The sequence below is a fragment of the Chelonia mydas genome, chromosome 8 (assembly GCF_015237465.2).
Source record: "Chelonia mydas isolate rCheMyd1 chromosome 8, rCheMyd1.pri.v2, whole genome shotgun sequence".
NCBI lineage: Eukaryota > Metazoa > Chordata > Testudines > Cheloniidae > Chelonia > Chelonia mydas.
Genome location: NC_057854.1, coordinates 11622950 through 11644479, shown reverse-complemented (window position 1 = coordinate 11644479; position 21530 = coordinate 11622950). Strand labels below are relative to the sequence as shown.

Genomic DNA, 21530 nt, shown 5'->3' with positions numbered 1-21530 from the left:
GCAGAAAAGTAAGCTTTGCAACACAGATGGAGATAGCATCACTGCAAATAAATATGCAAAATAAAGTGCAGGTCATAAAAGGGGTTATTGGTCCAACAAAGAATCAATTTCAAACACAAGACTCAAACATTGTTCTGTATATGGAAAGGAAGTCAATGTTCTTGTTAATGAGCTCTGCTCTTATACAGTGTATGTTTTATGTTCAGAATTGTTTGAAATTCCTGACATGATAAAGGATAAACTATTCCCCTTTGAACTCCTGGCTCAAAGATACTCTCATGACTTCTTATGCATCAATTTGAGTGAGGAATTCTTTAGACAGGCCAAGACTTTTAACAGAGTACATCGTGGTTTTAATGGATCTCCCCTTCTCTGCTTAATCCATTAAGTGTGAAGATGTTTTGGAGAAAACGGGCATTTATTTCCAATGACACTGCCAATCTTAAAAAGAAGGCATGTTTCCTTTTCAGTCACAGAAGCAGACATCATGATCTGCATCTTAGTAGCTTAAATTTTCATTTGTCCAGGACTGCAGTATATTGGTAGAAGGGCTGGTGAAGTAGCATCACTAAGTAAATATAAGGCTCTGTCTGTACATTTGCGGTGTTTGTGGTGCATGCTTGTGCTGCAATCCAGTGGAATAGTTTTAGGGAGGCTACTTTTTCTTTTAGTTAAATATTTTTCTGAAAATAAACCGCCTGCAGCCTGTGAACTATACCCGCACAGGGCTGTCGTTTAGACATCCCCACAGCCATCAGTATTAGGAGGATTTATCATTGGTATGTATCAGGGTGATGGAAATCAATTTAGCACAGGCATCGGGAGATAAACCTCACATTTATATCTCAAGTTCTTTAAAAATGAAACCATCAAGTGGAATCTCAGGCAATACAGTTTTAATGTATAGCACCGTATTTTCAGCAAGGTATATAAAGTGTTCATTAAATCATAAGTCATGCTCAAATAAGAAATATACACCTCGTGCCACAACTGTGGTTCTTCGAGATGTGAGTCCCTATGGGTGCTCCACTGCCGATGCACAATGTGCCTCTTGAGCCTTGACTGGACGTTTTCCATTAGCAAGGGCCATTCGGCCACCACATGAGCTTGATACAACCTTGTGCCGCACACCGCAGTGTGCGCGGGTGAACCGCCCTCGGTTCCTTCTCTATCTGAACGCCCAACAAAGGACAATCCAAAGTTGAAGGGAAGGTGGGTCAATAGCGGAACACCCAGAGGCGGACACATCTCAAAGAACCACAGCTACTGCAAAAGGTAACCTCTTCTTTTTCTTAGAGTAGCATCTCTATGGTTGCTCCACTTCAGGTGATTCCCACGCAGCATCACCACAGAGAGGAGGGAGCTTCGGAATTGAGTCGAAGATTTAAGACAGTACAGCAGAACCAAAAACCACATCAGATCTGATGATGTTGACCAAAACAGTGTTTAGAAAAAGTAGGCACTGAGGCCCACGTAGCAGCTCTGCATATTTCAGACACTGGAATGTTGTTGACTAGAGTTGCTGAAGTTGCCTGAACTGATAGAGTGTGCTGTTCTCCACTGGGGAGGTAGAGCACCAGCTTCATCGCAGCAAGTGACAATACACACAGAGATCCAGCCTCTGTATAGATATCATGGACCCCTGGGGCCTCTCTGTGATGGAGACAAACAGTCTAGGTGATTCCTGAAATTATTTGGTCCAATCTAGATAACAGGCCAATGCCTGCCTCACATCTAAAGTATGAAAGGAGGTCTCCTGCTGAGTTTTATGCAGTTTTGGGGAAAATACTGGTATATGAATAGATCAGTGAAGATGTGAATTGATAACACTGTAGGTGAGAATTTTGGGTGCAGCCATAAAGAGACCTGGTCCTTGAAAAATACCATAAATGGAGGGTCTGCCAGCCAGGCACCAATCTCCCCAATCCTGCTAGCCAATGTGATAGTTATTAGAAAGGCTGTCTTCATAAATGAAGCAAGGAGCAGGCTGCCATAGGTTCAAATGTAGGTCGTATGAGGTATCTAAGTACCAGGTTGAGATCCCAAGTAGGAGTAGGATCCTTAACCTGGGGGCGGAGGTTCCCTAAACCCTTAATAAATCTTGAGGACATAGGGTGAGCAAATATGGAAAACCCCTCTAGTGGGTGATGAAATGCTGATATCACAGTGATACGAACCCTAATAGAGCCAGTTGATAACACTGATTTCTTCAAGGCCAGCAGGTAATCCAAGATGGCTGACAGCGAAGAGAATTCAGGCACAAGATGGTGATGGTAACATTAGCGGTTGAATCTTTTCCATTTCTGAAAGGAACTAATTCGAGTTGACTCCCTTCTAATGTTTAGTCATACTTGTTGTTCTCCCATCGAGCAGGTGGATTCTAATTCTGTGAACCATCTAGAAGCCATGCTCAGAGGTAGAGAACCCCTAGGCTTGGGTGAAACATGTGATCTGCATCCTGGGAGACCAGATGAGAGATGGTAAGAAGCTTGAACGCCAGTTGGACACATGGGTGAAATAGGGAAGGATACCAAGCCTGTCTCAACCAGGTCAGTACTATAAGGATAGTCCTGTCTTTGTCCTGTCTAATCCTGTTAATCACTCTTTGTATTAGTGGTGTTGGAGAACAGGCCCTTCATACAGAGAAGGAGAAAAGCAGCCCCCAAAGCATGGTGACCCAGGCCTCCTTTGGAGCAGAATGGGATAATTCTTGGTTTTGAATGTGGCGAATGGGTCCACCTCTGGAAGTCTCTACCTTTGGAATACCCCATGAAGGATTTGAGTTCCAATGCTCATTCATAGTCCTGGGAGAAGCACATGCTGAGCATATCAACTGTGATATTCTGGGCTTCAGGAAGCTAAAAGGCTGAGATCTGAATCTGATGGGTTATACACCAGTTCCATAACTTGATAGCTTTGGTGAACATGGAAGGAGATCTTACTCCTCCTTGTTTGTTGATGCAGAACATTCAAGCCACATTGCCTGTCACTATCCTCATTGATTTGCCCCGATGAGTGGCAGCAACTGAAGGCAGGCGTTCCTGACTGCTTTGAGTTCCAACAGGTTGACAGAGGGACCGGTTTCCTTAGGTGATCATCTGCCCAGAGTTGTGAGGGTTTGGAGGTGTGCTCCCCACCCTAAAGTGATGTGTCTGTCACAGTTACTGTTGGAGCTGGGTGGATGAAAGGGATGGCTGTACAGACATGGAGCTGATTTTTCTACCAGTCTAGAGAGTTCTTCATTTGGAGGGGAATCATGACCTGTTTGTCCAAGCTGTCTCTGGTTGAGCAATAGATCCTTCAGAAGCAGCCCTGAAAGCAGCAAAAGGTAAAATCTTGTTACCAAGCTGAAAGCTGACAACTGTAAACAGTTCCTTACTGTGAATCAGGGATTTCCTTGAATTGTCACGACCAGATTTGCCAAGGTTATGAATCTGCCCATGGAAAGGAAGGTTCTGGTTGCTAATGAGTCCACGTATACCCCTATAAATTGCATTATCTGTACCAGAGCAAAGATAAAAGTTTTTTTTTTGTTTGTTTTTACATTCAGCTGGAGACCCAAGTCCTGGAAGAGAGCATGAGCTGCCTGGGTGGAGGTCAGCACTGCTTTGTAAAATTGGCCCTTGAGTAAAATTGGCCCAGCTGTTGAGATACAGGACAACTAAAATCGACTCTTGCCAAAGGAAAGCAGCTACTACCACTAGAACCTTTGAGAACACTCTTGTAGTTCTCGGGAACAAAGGACAAAGGGAAGTACCTAGTATTGAAAATGCTCCTGGCCCACAGTAAAACATGTGTATTTCTTGTGAATGGGTGAATCACTTTATGAAAATAGGTGTCCTGTAGGCTGAGGGCTGAAAACCAATCTCCTGCCTCTAGAGAAGGAATTATAGCTGCCAGAGTCCCATCCTTAACTTCTGAGACGTCGCAAATTTGTTCAGTCATCTTAGATCTAAGATCGGTCTCCACCCTTCATCCTTGAGCATAAGAAAATACTTCCAGTAAAAACTTTTCCACCTGTGAGGGGATGGGACTGGTGCTATCGCTCCTAAATGAAGGAGAGAATGCACCTCTTGATTCAGTATAGTCTCATTAGAGGGGTCGTGAAGACGGACGGGGAAGGGAAAGACAAAGTGGTCGGCATAGCCCAATGTTATAACCTTCAGGGCCCACTTGTCTGTTGTAATACGCTGACAAGCCTGTTGGAAGTGGGAAAGGCAGTCTCCAAAAGTGGGAAGGTTAGTGAAGTTTGCAGCTTGCCAGCTAGAGGTGAGGGAGAATTAAATCCTTGACTGATCTGTCAAAATTGTTGTGATGACTGGGTACTCAGTGAAGGAGGGTGAGGAGCTCTCTTCCTCTGGAATCTTTCTCAATTTCTAGTGGGTTCGGCAGTCCAGTGAAATCCAGACAACTGGCCCAAGCATGATCTCTGAGCAGTTAGAGACCTAAAAAAATCTCTTGTTCTTAGCAGTTTATATATCCAAAGACTTCAACATGGCCCTCGAGTCCTTCAGTGTGTGTCGGGACTCATTTATAATCCCCAAAAGCAATGGGACGTCCTCAAAAGTATTCTGATCCTCTCTCGGGAACCTCGATAGCTGGAGCCATGACACCCTGAGCCCTGTGGAGATGGATCTGGCGACAGTGTCTGTGGCATCTAAGGACCCTTGGAGAGAGGTTCTGGCTAATAACTGACCCTCCGTGATGACGGCCTGAAAGCGTTCTCTATGCTCATATAGAAGATGTTCAATAAAGGCAGCAAACTTCTTGTAATTCACGAAGTCATACTTGGCCATGATCACCAGACAGTTTGAGATCTGAAATTGGAGGGTCGCAGATGAGTAAGCCTTTCAACCAAAAAAGATCTAACCTCTTCTGGTTCTTATTGTAAGTAATGTACAGTAATGCAGTTTGCCCCTCCAATTTACAACATCCACTACCAGGGAAACAGGAGAGGGAACAAAAATTCTGAGTACCCAGGAGGAACATAATATTTCTTATCAACCTATTTGCAAGTTGCAGGGATGGTGACAAGAGTTTGCCACATAGTCTTCATTGGATGGAGGAGCACTCCATTACCAGGTAGTGCAACCCGTCTGGGTGCTGCCAACTGCAAAATGTCCAGGAGCCTGTGTTGTGAGTCTTTAACCTCCTCAAGAGGTATCTGAAGGGTGTCAGACACCCTTTTTGTGAGGTCCTGGAACTGACGAAAATCACTGGCCATCAATGGTAGCGGAGGCATGATTGCCTTTTCCAGAGACAAGGCTGAAACAGGAGTTGAGGCCTCCATATCCACCCTAGTCTCCTATTGTTCAAAGGTCTCCTTGTGTTGTGGGCATGGTATAGGAGACCCCAACCTCTCAGTGCAATGAAGCTGGAGGTTTGGCAAACTATTGCCAATATGCCGCCCAAAGATCCCAGTATGGCCATTCGGGATGGGAGACATCTAGAAGAGGGGATTACACTCAGGACTGATCCCACCATTCCTGTTGTGGTTGAGGATCCTTGTCAAAGTACGGGTTCCTGCCTGGAAACAGAGCAGAACCCTGCACTGATAAAGAGGAGACTGACTGAATGTCTCAGTCATTCTCCTCAATGTTCTCCAGGGGGCGGGGGCAGGGGCAGGAGAAAAAAGTCAGAGAATCTGGTGGTACCAGGAACAATGATAATCTGGAGACCGGGATCTTGGTACAGAGAGTTGTTTGGCACCCATAAACAGTGGGGACTCCATAGAATCATAGAATATCAGGGTTGGAAGGGACCTCAGGAGGTCATCTAATCCAACCCCCTGCTCAAAGCAGGACCAATCCCCAACTAAATCATCCCAGCCAGGGCTTTGTCAAGCCTGACCTTAAAAACTTCTAAGGAAGGAGATTCTACCACCTCCCTAGGTAACGCATTCCAGTGTTTCACCACCCTCCTAGTGAAAAAGTTTTTCCTAATATCTAACCTAAACCTCTCCCACTGCAACTTGAGACCATTACTCCTTGTCCTGTCCTCTTCCACCACTGAGAATAGTCTAGAACCATCCTCTCTGGAACCACCTCTCAGGTAGTTGAAAGCAGCTATCAAATCCCCCCTCATTCTTCTCTTCTGCAGACTAAACAATCCCAGTTCCCTCAGCCTCTCCTCATAAGTCATGTGTTCCAGACCCCTAATCATTTTTGTTGCCCTTCGCTGGACTCTCTCCAATTTATCCACGTCCTCCTTGTAGTGTGGGGCCCAAAACTGGACACAGTACTCCAGATGAGGCCTCACCAATGTCGAATAGAGGGGAACGATCACGTCCCTTGATCTGCTCGCTATGCCCCTACTTATACATCCCAAAATGCCATTGGCCTTCTTGGCAACAAGGGCACACCGCTGACTCATATCCAGCTTCTCGTCCACTGTCACCCCTAGGTCCTTTTCCACAGAACTGCTGCCTAGCCATTCGGTCTCTAGTCTGTAGCAGTGCATTGGTTTTTCTGTCCTAAGTGCAGGACCCTGCACTTATCCTTATTGAACCTCATCAGATTTCTTTTGGCCCAATCCTCCAATTTGTCTAGATCCCTCTGTATCCTATCCCTGCCCTCCAGCGTATCTACCTCTCCTCCCAGTTTAGTGTCATCTGCAAATTTGCTGAGAGTGCAATCCACACCATCCTCCAGATCATTTATGAAGATATTGAACAAAACCGGCCCCAGGACCGACCCCTGGGGCACTCCACTTGACACCGGCTGCCAACTAGACATGGAGCCATTGATCACTACCCGTTGAGCCCGACAATCTAGCCAACTTTCTACCCACCTTATAGTGCATTCATCCAGCCCATACTTCTTTAACTTGCTGACAAGAATACTGTGGGAGACCGTGTCAAAAGCTTTGCTAAAGTCAAGAAACAATACATCCACTGCTTTCCCTTCATCCACAGAACCAGTAATCTCATCACAGAAGGCGATTAGATTAGTCAGGCATGACCTACCCTTGGTGAATCCATGTTGACTGTTCCTGATCACTTTCCTCTCATGTAAGCGCTTCAGGATTGATTCTTTGAGGACCAGCTCATCTAAAACTAGTAAGTACCTGGAGTAATGGAATTCCTGCAGTACCGAGTGAGTCGGTACCAATGCAACAGTTGAAGTGGACAGTACCGTTGATCTGGAGCACGTAGGTGCTGGGCCTGAAGGTGTCTGGCACTTTGATTTTCCTGGTCCTTATGGTGCCAAGTGAGAAGGCACTGATGGTAAATCTGACGTAGACGAAGCCATTCTAGAGGAGTATTTCCTGGGCCTCCCTGTCCTTCACAGACAGTACTGGAGGCCTGCTGGAGCAATGCCTCCCTGAAGCTCTCTGGGATCTTCCAGTCCCACCAGAAGCAGAGGAAGAGTCCTTTGCCACAATGGTACCGAGCCAAGAGGTCAAAGTCCCTGACACCATAACGTGACTGGGAGATCAGGGCCTTTTGGCAGCTGACTCCTTCTGGTGGGAGACAGAGCTCCTCTTCGGGGAGACTGGGCTGAGGCCAAAGGGGTGCTAGATCTGTCCAGACACAGATGTATGGGAGGCGGCGGGCGGTGTCTTCTGACCTGACTCAGAAGCAGGTCAAAGGGAGTGCTCCATCCTCCATTTGGTCTCCCGATTCTTCTACGCTAAATTTGAGAGGTTGGCGAAAGTTACCCTTTTGGGAGATATGGGACTCTCCAAAGCAATGGATACACTTCGAGTGGCTGTCACTGACCAGCAGAGCCTCCTGGCAAGAGGCAGCATTTGAAACCTGGTGAGCCAGGCATGCCCAGCCAGGCCAAATAGGCTCCCCGGAAAAAGGGCGAAAAAACCCAAAACCCTCACTACTATCTAATTAATTCTACACTAACTAGAAACACTGAACTAACTAAAACAACTGTAGAACATGCTGAGCTTATAAAAGGTTTGTCTCAGGCCGAGGTGGTAGAGAAGGGGCTGAGGGTGGTTTGCCCACGCAACTCTACAAACCCTTGGTGTGCAGCACGAGGTAGTGTAGAGTGCATGCACAGACCAATCGGATACTGCTAATGGAAAATCTCCAATCAAGGGCTCGAGAGGCACATGCACACCTGAAGTAGAGCACCCGAGGTATACTACTCGAAGAAGAATTAAGGTTACAATACCATACCAGTAAGAACATATTTGTAAAAAAGTGCTCAGTGACACACTATTAGTGCAGTTTGTTCACTACTGAGCGTAAGTTTGGGAGTCTCTAATCTATATCACAAACTACTCTGTAGTCTGGGACAATTGAACATGGAATGTCAGACTCTGCTCTTGACATACCCACCCTGGTACAGCAAGAGTCTAGTGAAGACAGCACATTGACAAAACTGCGTGGAGAAGTTTAAAACTGTGCTTAGCTACACTGTTCCCTAGTTGTAGCCAGTGTTGTGAAGCATCAAATTAACTCAAATGTTTTAAAAATAGGATTCAATAATGTTTTTACTTGTAATCTCCCTAATCCCTTTTATAGAGCACAACAGTGAGAACAAGCAGATATATACACATTATAATTATGCCTATAGATGTGATTAGCATGGTGCTATCCATGCACCTAAAGTGTCTTTTTCAGTGTCTGACTATGCAAGTACAGAAGGCCACCCAAGTATGTATATGAGCTAATGCTAAATTTCTATCAAATATTTAGAGATAAAAAAAATGAAAGAAATTTTTCATTCACTCAGGTAAGCCCTGATCTAAAGCCCACTGAAGTCAATGGAAAGATTCCTTTTGAATTCAATGGGCTTTGGATCCGACCTATGAAGTATAACATTTCAGTGTAATCAAGTATATTGAGACCCTGAGATTACTTCCACCGATTGCTAAATTTGGTCTGTTGTATTTTAATCCACGTTAATTTTAACTGTACATCTCCTTCCTGCGTGTGAGTTAATTTACTGAGAGAGAATATAAATGTGTCGATATACTGGACAACTAGTTTTGTGTAATGTATGATCTAGATGCTAGTAAAGTCAACAGGTCATTCCTAGAGATGTGCAAAATTTATAATTTTTGCTGTGGAGTTTCCAACAAAAATTGTCACCATTTCATTTCATGTGATTATGCACACAAACATAAATTTTGCTTTTAAAAACTTGCCAATGCATAATTGTTTGCATAATTTTAACCTGTAAGCAATCTTCACTCAAAAAAAGGGCCCATTTTAGTTCCAAAAATTAGCATACTTGAACATTTGTGCAAATATGGGCCCATTTTTTATTTTGTAATGAAATGTGGAAAAGTGACTTTCAAATAGAATTTGAACCCAGTAATATTTCACACATCTCGTTACTGACTTTTCACATAATCCAGTTTGAGTCTTGAGTATGACTACAAGCAACTGCTGTTTTTTCTTTTTAAATCAAACCAAACCAATACTGAAAAAAACTTTGTGTGCACTGTAATAAAAAGCTGACCATATTGGATTTAAATTGTAATAGAGGCCTGAACGTATTTGTTTGTTTCATTTTAAAGTTAACTCTTTTTGTTCGCTAGTTCCCAGATTTCTGTGGGTTTTCCCCTCATTTTTATTAACTCCAGACCATTTTGGTTTTTCAGTTTTGGGGTTCCCTTGGTATTCATGCATTTATGTTAGTTATTATTGTATGTCCCAATTTAACTATAAAAAATCCACCTACAAAAGACCCATCATCCATAGTCTTGTGCTGCCTTTTTACTGTGCAGCAATTAGACACTTTTTGTTGAATTACGCACTTATTGTGCAGTTATATATCTGTCACATATTTACAATATAAATTGAAAGCTTTCATTGAGAATTAAATCCTGATGACTAATGGCTCGATTTTACTGCCCAATATGCAAGCATGCATCATATTATACAAGTTTGTATATCAGGCAAGAGAAGAGGACTGATCCCTAAGGACCACATTGTTAAAAAGAGACACAAATTGTACTTACGTGCACAACACTGGGTAGGCCTCTAATTAGTTAACATTTAATTGGATGAATTAGTTAAAGCGTACTTAGAAAATGTTAAGTGCCACAGAAGTGCTAAGTATTATTATTTGGCCAACCCTTTCAGTCTTTACTGCAGGCAAAACTACCTTTGAATTCTTTGGTGTTTTGCCTGAGTAAGGACTGAGTAATTATCTAGCAATTTAATTTGCACATAGAAAACTGGGAGGCCTATTTCATGCGAAGTTGAAGCCTCTTTGAAAAGCCAGACCCAGATGCTTACCACTAAAGTTTTCCAATCCAGCAACTGGTCACCAATTCCAGAAAAACAAGTGTTGGTGCAAACAGGATTATGAAATTATAATAATATTATATTAAATTATGTAATTAAATTAATTATAATATTATAATAGGATTATTAAAATATTCTATAAATTAACTAACGGTGCTTTTAGTTAATTTATAGAAGATTTTAATAATCCTGGGTTGCCACAGGGGCATCTTTTGTAGACCGCCACAGTAATTTTAAAATCAACTAGATTATTAGATTAAGGTTTGTAAAACATTAATAACTAGGTATCTACATGTTTTAATAAATGAAGGGGGATTTCCCCCATGGAAAATGGCAGCAACACAATTTCTCAAAACCTCTGAATTTAAGTGGAGCTTAATACGGCTGCTTAAAGATTTTGTTCAAAATCAACAATATGTTTTAGAAATGGACTGTACCCAAACCTGCTCTGTGTGCTACAACGTTCTCAGTAATTAAATCTTTGGGGGATATTGCAGTGACAGAGGCCAGTTCTTGCAAGTAAACCCTTTCCTTCCTCCAAATGTGGAGCCAGGAAAAGTGATTTTTCCCATTAAGGTATCATAGGATTACTTCCTTGCTTCCCCTTAAGTTTGCCACAGGCCAGATTTGCAGATCTAGTGAACGTGCTTGTAGAGGCATTCAGGGAGGAGAAGGGTCATTTGAAGGTTATTGATTATAGGTCTATTTTAGGGAAAAGTAGTTATCTTTTGGGCCTGTTATTCTTATTTATTATTTATAGTGCTTGTTCTTATTACAGTGAATAAAATTAATATCTAAGAGGCCGTAACCGTAATCTGTTTGCAATATAAACATTCAAAGCACCACATTTTTGTAAGAGCACCCAGAGCAATGGAAGGTTGCTTGAAACAAACTAAAATCAATCAATATTTAAGGAAGAATGGTCTCCATCACAAAATGCTTATAAGCATTAGTGCATTAAGCCTGCTATCATCTCTGTGAGGAATATATGTATATATATTTTACAGATGGGGAAACACATACCAAAAGATGAAATGATTTACAGTATGTCAATGGCACAGTCAGAATTAGAACCCAGGAATCATAACTCTCAGTCCCCTTTACTAACCCCCTGAACCCATTGTCTCCTCTAAGTATGAGGGTAACTGCATTCTGAGAGCTATGAATAATTTACCTTTTGCACAAAATTCCACAATTCTGAAAGAGCAAGGTAGTGCTGAAGAAAGCAAAACCAGGTCCTCCCTCTCCTTCCCAGTAACTTTCCATGACTCTTAACTGCCTTAAAAAAAAAAAAAGGCACCTTCTCCCTCCCCCACACTCTGAAAATACTGTACAGTGGGAATTTCTAAGAATTACAGTGCTCATCACATTGTTGGGCTACATTAGTCATTTAAAATAAATATCTGCTGTGCCAAGACGACCTAGGAAATTTAATTAATATCATTAGACTCTGATTTAAAAAAAACAAACCAACCCTCCCCCACCCCCAACAACAAAACTTTAGATTCTTTCCGGAAACACAGTATCTGACTTAATGTTTTAGATAAATGTTTTAAATCAGGATGGTCCTTTTAAACAGCAGTTGCATGTAGAAATGACTTAAAAGCATTTAATTGATTCCAAGATAATGCACTCAAAATTTATAAGTAATTTGTAAAATTTTCAGAATATTGAAAGGAATTGTTTGAAAATTTCAATGGGTCAAGACAAACATCATTAACAATAACAATTAGCTTCCAGTCTGTTAACCTGCTTGCCCTCTTTAGTACAGTAAATATCTTAGCAACAGACATACTGTAACACCCATGAGCCTTTCTTATTCAACCGAGCCTGTGCAGAATGGGCCTATAATCTAGGAGGCGAAAAGGGTGGTTACCTCCCACTGCATCTGTGGGTGTTGAGGGTGCTCAGCACTTCATCTGAGGTACTCAGCAACCACAGATCAGGCCCAATGTTCTGCCCTTGTTTTTTCTCAATATAGAAAAACAATACACTATGTTGGATCATTAGGAAAATACACTGAGGCATGTTGAGCTGCTGAAAAATAACTTCTGGGGAATGCTTCTGAAAATATTCCTAAACCATGAGCTGACAAAACAAACTAACTATTTTATCCTGTGTTCTTATTAAATGCACTCATTCAAAGATATCACCTCTTTGTACACTACAATGCAGTGAGATCTTTGCCTTCTAAGCTTTCCATGTTTTCAGGCTTAAAAGGAATCCATGAAAAATCAAATTAGTCCCTAAAAATGTTTTTTCTAGGAAAAATATTACCATGGTAACAGATTTATTATTTGTCACGTTGCGTAAGGTAAGAATGCTCTCTATTTTTTAACCTAATAAAGATGGAGAGTAGGATTTTGGGAATTCTTAGATTCATTAACAATATGGTATTTTAGAACCTTGATTTCTGCACTGAGTGCTCACTGACTATAATAACAGTTCCCAGTATGGGGCAAAAGCAGAATATGGCCTTTAATAGCTAGGTGATGTATATCAACATGTATCCTCTCCACATCAGCAGAAGTGCACATTTTACCTGGGTTTTTCTTCATAGGAGGTGTAATTTGCATCATGTTTGCATTTTTTCCCCCCCTTATGTGTGCTGTTACAAATACGAGACAAGCAAACTCCCACTAATGTCAATGTGACCACGATTCGCCCCATCAAATACAGCCATTGGGAAACAGCTCCTTCATACATGATTTGTGTTTACCTTACATAGGCATGATTTTTTAATGTAACTTAGATTTGCACAGAAAGTGAAACAGATACTCCCTTTCACTTGCATGGGTAGAGAGGAGCTAAAACCAGTAGCACTGGGCAGGAGAATCTAAGATGTAGCAGTGAGCAGTTCTGTCTAGGAGTTAAAGCTGCTCAGAGGGAGAAAGGAGCATGGCTGCATGGAGACCGAATGACAATACACCCCTAAGGGAGCTGTGTTCCACGTGAATAAGGAACCAGTTGTCTAGAGTTCTACAGTGTTGCTAGGTTGCACTCTTTCACCAACATAAGATTAGAAATCCCTCACTGTTAAGGGGACAAAGGAAGATAAACTCTGCAAGGTAAACCCATTATATTTGTGATTCATATCAAAGAAAAACTAGGACCCAGAGCTGCTTATTATTAATTATTTGTATTATTATCATCACTTAAGAGACCCAGTCTGGATCAAGACCCCACTGTGATAGTTGCTCTACAAACAGCAAACAAAACCTGTCCCTGCCCCAAAGAGCTTTCTCTCATTGAAATGGATAGCAAAATCCTACTGGCTACGTGGCCATCAGGGTCAGGTCTGTGATACCATGACATTAATTCCTATTTTGAACAAAAAGAATTCCAAATCAATTCCAAAAGCCTTAATTTGGTTGCTCCGTAAAGAGAATATTGAGTTTATAAACTTTGGATTTTAACTAATCAAAATGTCTTAAAATTTGAATATTTTCAGAAAGATTCCAGGGGAAGCAGCCAATCTCTCCCCTTCAAATGACAATCTGACCACAAGTGTAAACTGCATGAAAAATACAGAAACCCTTTGCAGAAAATAAAATAAAGTTATTTGCATGCATAATGAACTTAGCAGACAAGCTGTGCAACAATAAACGGAGTACAGTCTCGATATGAAATAAAAATGAGTTAAAGGAGACATTCCATGATGGGACAAAAATGGTTCGTCACTTTCAATTTACAATACAATGATTTAGCCACTGAATGATAAAAGAAAGATGCAGTATTACTTCAAAATAGCATATCACGTAAGTTAAAGGCTGGTTTCAAGAAAAGAGACCAGGTTCATTTCTTGAATTAACAATGTCTCTTTAAAGTGCTATTTTAGCATTAAAACCCTAACACGCCCAACTCTCAAAATATGCTCACAGGGTAAATACAACTGTTGATAAATAGCTTTTTGTAAAAGCGTCATTCGTTATTGTACGGTATTCGTTTTTGTAAAAAAAAAGATCTATTAGAAATAAATATTTTAAATAGGTTTTGATAGAAGCCTGCAAATCATTTATATTGGCAATAGAGCAGGCTGTCCTTTTGTAAAGCCATTTTGTCCTCAGCAAAATGTCATCACTGGGAGAAGCTTAGCTGTAATAATTATGCCGTCTAATAAAAAAATGTGGAAAGTTTCACAGCAAGCAAAATTTCACTGCATCAGAATGTTTGGTTAATTACGCACATGAAGACCCATTTATTAAAAATAAAGTTTTCAAAACCGGTTTCAGGTGATTTCTTTGTTAAAAAAGGCTTATCCAAATCAGCTCTGTACTGCATGTGCAGATGAACTACAAGACTGGGTGAATGCTAGTCAAGCACAGGCCTTTTTGGGGTGTATCTCTTAAGCAAAACTTCAAGATAGGTATTGGCTTATAAAATGCCGAGACATACCTTCTGGCCAAGGAAAAGACTTTTGGTGGACAAGACTGTGAATCCATCTGCAGGAGTTCCTTCTGTTGTACTGTCAGCACTTGCTGATTTGCTGACTTCTCCCTGCTTCTTCTTGTAAAAATATAGTTAATTAGTTAACCAGAGGCTGAGAAATATGGTTCAGTAATACTGATAATATGACATGCAATACACGTATCCATATTTATTATGCTATAAACAACTAATACAAACAATGGTATTGGTGTCTGACCTTTAGTCACATATGTGACTGATTAATGTTAATAAAGGCAGCTACACATACACATCCAGAGGAGAAATGACCTCAATGTTTGGATGTCCGAGGTCCCCTCTTGCCTATGAAACCACACACATTAGAGAATTCACTCGTCTTCTAAAATTTCCCAAAATATTTTCAACAATGTTTTTAAAAATGCAAATGCAAAGGGGCAATGTACCCATTTGCAAGTGGACATTCTTGGCATTCCTAAGAGCCTTCTTCAGACACGAAATCCTGTAACTGTGCATGAAAGTGGTCACTTGCAAATTTCACAACTGTGTTTTTAGGTACCTATTTGAAAATTTGGCCGTTACTGTAAATACTATAAATAAATTATTCCATTATGCTATATGCCTGATGGAGGTGCTGTAGGCCCTAGCTGAAAAATTCTGTTTTTCAAACCTGGCCCAAGTCATCTTCCATTACTCAGTAAAATTAAAATTAAATTAAATTTATTCCATCCATTTAACTGGATTATTTAACTAGAACAACACAGGTTTGGCCTGCATCAAATTGTTGGATATAAATTAGAACTGTATCATTTTGAAGGGATGTCAGTCATGGCAGTGAAACAACTGCTGTAGCAACTAGCTCAACTGCTGCCAACTGAGAGGTAGGAATATTTTAATTTGAAATAAATAAAATAAAATAATAATAATAATAATCGTCATTTAGCATAAATATGTATTGCCTCAATAACTTCAATAATACGTCTGTGAATCAAACCTCTACTTGGGACATTAAAGCAAAGCTACTGTTGTGTTATACTCCCCCCAAAAGTATAGGTAACATAGCGTGTGAGTAAACAAATAAGGTGGTGAAGATGCAGGAGTATATTTGTGTTTCTAGGAAGTGTAACCATACTTTACATTATACAAATGTTTCGAAAATTAGATTTTCATGCCTCCTATTTCAATTCCCCTGGAGTTTATTATTAGCCAAATATTAGTATAATAAGCAGACAATGAAGTTTATTGTGTGAAAGAAAAACAGAACCCCACAACAGACTTCCTACTTTTGTAATCAAGAAAGAAAAAAAATATCCAGATTTAGGGAAATTATTAGTGCAAGGTTATTAGAAGCTCTGCACTCCAAATGCCACCTACTAGGTGTTCTACAAGGAGAGAGAAAATTCAAGAGTTCAAAAAGTAACTGTAAAATCAGGAAAATAATTAGGACCTCAGAATGGAGAGCTCAAGACAAAGGTATTGTCTTTGTTGACCAGAAAAGGCAACCTTTTCATATGCAGCACATTAAATGCCTGTGAACGTTTTTGCACCCAGAATTTTGCATGCGTAATTTTTCACAATTTTTTTCACACACTAAAGCTTGCATGTAAGCACATGAATTAGAAAGAAATTCTTAACCTCTATAAATGGAAACTCTAGTAAAAAAAGTTCAAAAATGAATTTCCCTATTTTACTACAAGACATTTATCATGATTGGATGCCGTCCTCCCCCCCCACACACTTTTTTCTCTCTTCAAATTTCGAATGAAGTACATTTAGTCTTTAGGAATTAAAGAAATCTCCAGCTCAAAATTCAGAAGAGTCTCATTACAGCAACCTAAAAATGTGGAATAAAAAAAAAAATGTATGGCACTCTTCTGCTGAAGAATCTGTATTTAGGCAAGCTAAATATCATGACTTCTCCATGCAGAAAGAGATCAAACTACCTGCTCTGGTAGAATCCTATCTTCAGTTCAAAGAGATAACAAAAGCCATTGCTGAATTTCAGCAAATTTATTAAATGAGAAGAAATTATTAAATCTACTTTTTAAAAAAATGCTTGACTTTGCAATGTTATTGATAAGATACCTAATAAAATCAGCAAACTAAAATGTTATACTTTTTCTTAATATTTGCAACTGAAGGAAAAATGATATTGTTCTAATGCGATTTTAGTTATGATAGAATTATCCAAATCCTCTTTTTCTCAGTGCCAAATGCGGATACCCCATGTGAAATCCAAGTAAATTTAAATTGCCCCTCTCACCCAGTGGCAGAGCACAGGCACCTGCACAACCACTGCACAGCTGCCACTATAGCTGCTATGTGAGATTTTTGGATCTGTTTGGTTCATTGATAGGCTAGCCACAATCCTGCCATGCCACAGTTACAATCTCCACCTCCTCAGTCATACAGAAACTGCCTCCACACAGAGGATGCAATATTCACAGCAGATGTGCCAGTTTGACTGACTTTCATGCTTTGAGACACCTTGAGGAGAGGGCTGTTATTTGAACTTTGGTAACTGTTTATGTTACTATTGAAACTGCTACCCCAATCACACCCTGAACTGGAAAATATCCTTTAGGATATTTACCATATAGGTCTATACTGTATATATACACACATCTAGGTCTCTCCGATTCTCCAGTTTTTAGCAGCTCCTGCATTGCACGTTTCAGGTTTGATATATACAGATTACTCTACCTTGGACTTCCTTGATCCTTTCTTGCCTCCTGCTTTCTTTGATACAGTTTTTTTCTGTGATGGGGACTTTGCCTTCTTAGCTGGGGGTGGAGTGATGATGGCTTCCAGTTTTCCTTTAGACCCCCGCTTCTTTGCGAGCAGCTCTGGGTGAATATTTGGTAATACACCACCACTGGCTATGGTGACACCTTTCAATAGCTAAACGCAAATAAAGTAGCAAATAATGAAATCCAGCATTTACACAGTGATAAAGAGCGAACAGTGTTTATTATTATGCACTGTATTCTGTATGGTCTATTCCTAATTATGTCTTTATATAGCTCAATAAATATCTGTGAAGAAAAGAAACCCTTTCCACACAACATGAATTTAAACTGAACAATTTAGTCAGAAAATGCACAGATTCTTGCATGTTGCTATGCATCCCGGATGTCTTTTGTGCTCACAAACGATTAATTTTTCATCTATGCTGTCAAATGTGTGTAACAAAGACTAAATTATTCAGCTATAGATGAGAGAGAAAATAAGGTAGTCATATCTGTGGACTCAGGAGCTTTGCAGGGCAGTGTGTGTTTGAGAGGGAGCCCCAAAGCTTCACACTGCAGGGAGTGCCGGGGGAGGCGTGTGTATGGAGCTCTTAAACTCTGCACTTCCTTGAATCTTTAAAAACTAAAGAAATTAACAGACATGAAACTTCAAGTGAAGGGTAACTGTGTGTCTGTGTGTGTCCAGAAATGTTACAGTTAAAAAGAATCTAAGCCTTTAAAACACAGAAATAGAACAGTTAAGAGAAGGTAGAAATCAGGGGTTCTCAAACTTCATTGCACCGCGACCCCCTTCTGCCAAGTTACTACATGACCTGGGGGGAGTGGAGGGGGCCACAAAACAAGCCCCACTGTCCTGGGTGGGGGTGGAGCTCGGGTTTTGGTCCCAGCAAGTCTAACGCTGGCTGGAGTAGATTGTTTTTTCAGCTAGTGGAACACTGGACTGCAGCAGGGAATTTTTCTTATTATGAGTTTGTACAGGACCTAATACAATGAACTGTGATCCTGGTTGGTGCTCTGGGTGATGTATTCCAATGCAAATAAATGACAAACAAATACTAGTTATGTCTGAATTTATTTGACTATCTAAAAAAATCCAGCCCTCTTACTCCTGAAGTCTGGCCCCAATGGGTTAAGAAAGTTTTAGGACAAAAAAGATAGATATACATAACCAGGATACATACAGGAATATCAACTCAAAGGAATTGAAGGACTCAGTTTCCTAGGAGGCTTTACCTTGGTGTCTCAGAGGAGGCAACGGTTGTGTTGTATCGCCTATGCATTGCACATTTTATTCCCTGAAACATGTAATTAAGCCGAGTACTTTAACTAGTTACATAATGAATGAATGAATGAATGAACGAACGAACGAACTGCTTCCCAGTGGCCGGCTCAAGAAGCAGAGGTCTTGAATTACAATTCAGTAATATGGAAGGATAATTTAAGAAACCCTAAAAGAAATCCTGGCCCTCACATGATGGAGACTTTTCTTACCTGATTTAATTCTTCATCATTTGCTACAGCCAACAGGATGTGCCTAGGAGTGACTCGACCCTTCTTGTTGTCCCTTGCTGCATTTCCAGCCAATTCAAGAATTTCCGCTGGGGGAAAATAAACCCTTCTTAATTAAAATATGATAGTTAAAACCCAATGGGTGTTTGGTGAACAGGGCTATAAGATGTCAATTCTCAAACAGTCAAACAAAAGTTGGTCCAATAGAAGATCTTACCTGACCCATCTTGTCTCTCTAATATCCTGGGACCGACACGGCTACAACAGCATTGCATATAAACAAATATTAAAGCACTATGTAGTACCTTTTGAGAACTATTTGCCTCACTTGGTCAGGGAATGCAATATAAATGGTTGAGGATGGACTCCAATCTTGGAGGCACAGCACTGAAAGTTTCACAAAATCCATTACTGCGCTTACAGATCCGTGAAGATGTAGCAATGCACGCCACACATTTGGGATTAGTGCAACTCAAAGGGCTGGATTCAGATCTTTTCTTAATTTTACACTCGTGTAATTCCACTGAATCCAATGGAGTTTTTCCTAATTTGCACTCATGTAAGAGAGAGCAAGCCGAACTTGTTTTAAACTGTGCTAAAATACTGTCTCATGAGAGACCAAGTGCAACAGTTCTCACTGTCTCTTAATATTTATGGCACCTTAGAGACTAACAAATTTATTTGAGCATAAGCTTTAAGGTGCCACAAGTATTCCTTTTCTTTTTGCAAATACAGACTAACACGGCTGCTACTCTGAAACCTTTAATATTTATGCCAGTGAAGATTAAATGCCTGTTTGAAGTCCTACTATCTAAACTATATTTATGTTTCATGTCCTCCTAAATCAGAAACCTTGATTGACCATTTGTTGAGTTCCCAGAACTAACTTTTTGTACATTTTCTAGGATTTTGTTATTGCCAGACTTCAAAGTACTGTATGCACATAAAACTAGAACTTTTTGCTGCACTCAGCACTAGCCTGGGTGATGGCTTTTGTTCCTCCTACATTTTTTTCATAGTTGAATGAGATGTTTATTCTGTGTTTCTCAGTTGTAGTGCCATTAGGCAGGCATACAGACATTTAAGTTAGGTTATAGGCAAGCAGGCAAAAATGCAAAATCTCTTTGCTGCGGCAGCGACTTAATGATTTTTTGCTCTTCAAGGAAAGGTTTCCCTCCTAGAGGAGAGGTAATTGACACGTCAAGTTTGTTCACTCCTAGTAGATTATCTCCTGAGAAAAGATTTCCAATCATGTCAAATTGTACTTAGCTACAGCATGTATGATGCTTTCTTGATTGGAATTAGGGGGGGGATTAACTTGTTTCTGTGTAACTGTCTACAATATGAAAGGCCAGTGCTTTATCCACTAACTTAGCTATCTTCAGCTCAACAAGCCTCAGCCAAAAAATGTAAGGGAACCAGAAGTAATTAAAATAGAGAGTATGGGGCACAAATACAGAAATTACAGCAACATGCTCATGTTTATCTGGTGCCGCATTCAAATACCATTGCTCACTTTTAGATTGTCTGTACAGAGGGAGACAAAAGACACTGTTTCTCTACTGCTTTTGGATCATTCGTTTTGCAAACCTGTGAGTGGTAATCTTTGAAAAGGAGAAATTAAAGGAAAATGTCTGAGCATCAGGCCTAGTGTACCCGACTCTTTCTTTCAACAACCAAGGTGGATAAAAATCAATGATTTAAGTAAAATAAAGTCAAACCACTGAACTGGTGGCAGTCAATCGCTAACCTGGAATCAGCGTTTGTTGAAGTGCTAAACCAGTTTTTGACAGCAGTAGCCTTTTCTACAGGTACAGAGAACATTTTCTTCATTTTAGTTTGTTCACCTAGCTCGACTCAATGACTAGTTCATTCAAAGTTAAGAAATCAATTGGGTGTTGAAAAGGCATGAAGGTTGTTTTCCCCTTCCAAAACTATGAATAAAGAGTAGGTGTAAGAGAATGACACCTACTAGCACTAAAATCTTGAAGAATGTGGTGACCAGAAATAACTAGTTCAATTCATTAAGTACAGATAATACTTCCTTTGTTTAATAAATCAGTTAGTTTTAAAACCCAAAACATGTTTTCATAAACTTTGATAATTTTTTCTCATGTATACAGCATTTTAAGGGAGATTTATTTAATAAAAAAAATTAAAATGCCGTTTTTGTGTATTTTAATTTAATTTGTATTTCCATACACAGAGTTGGACACAAATCACAAGTAAAAAAATTAAGTCTTCACCTGGTAAATAAATAATGCATCATTCACCATTTTCTAACATAATACGAAATGTAAGAATTAAGACTCAGAATAAAGGTAAAGGTAAGTTAAGATGTACATTTGCTTAAACAAATGTATATAAATATAGTGTATCCTCCTGGTTAGCAAAAACAAGCACCAAATTTAGTATAAAGGCTATATTTAGTTGCAAACAACAAGTTTTTATGGTCTCCAACTAATGAGAATCAATCCTTCCTTAGGAAAATTACTAAAACGTACAAATGTAAAACAAAATTAAAACAGGTAATTGAAATCATTCCACCCTGCTAACAAATGAACTGAATACACAATGAAACTTGATGCATAAACTTGCTTTAATGGACAAGTGGAAGGGAATAAAGACAGTAGGCTGGAAATGAAAAAAAA

At 40.1% G+C, this 21530-nt stretch overlaps 1 protein-coding gene across 8 annotated transcripts in view; it reads right to left on the bottom strand.

Annotated features, from left to right (window-relative positions):
- Positions 1 to 21530, bottom strand: part of LOC102937851 (core histone macro-H2A.1) — a 71448-nt gene that overhangs the window by 17663 nt on the left and 32255 nt on the right. For 4 of the 8 annotated variants that reach the window (XM_007053576.3, XM_007053578.3, XM_037905961.2 and 1 more), the window contains exons 3-5: positions 18862 to 18968; positions 17324 to 17521; positions 14612 to 14722 (exon numbers count right to left, since the gene is read on the bottom strand). In XM_007053576.3, the coding sequence (XP_007053638.1) occupies positions 14612 to 14722; positions 17324 to 17521; positions 18862 to 18968 (416 nt within the window). The remainder of the gene's footprint in view (positions 1 to 14611; positions 14723 to 17323; positions 17522 to 18861; positions 18969 to 21530) is intronic. The other 4 variants (XM_007053577.4, XM_007053579.4, XM_043552816.1 and 1 more) reach the window with 1 other exon arrangement.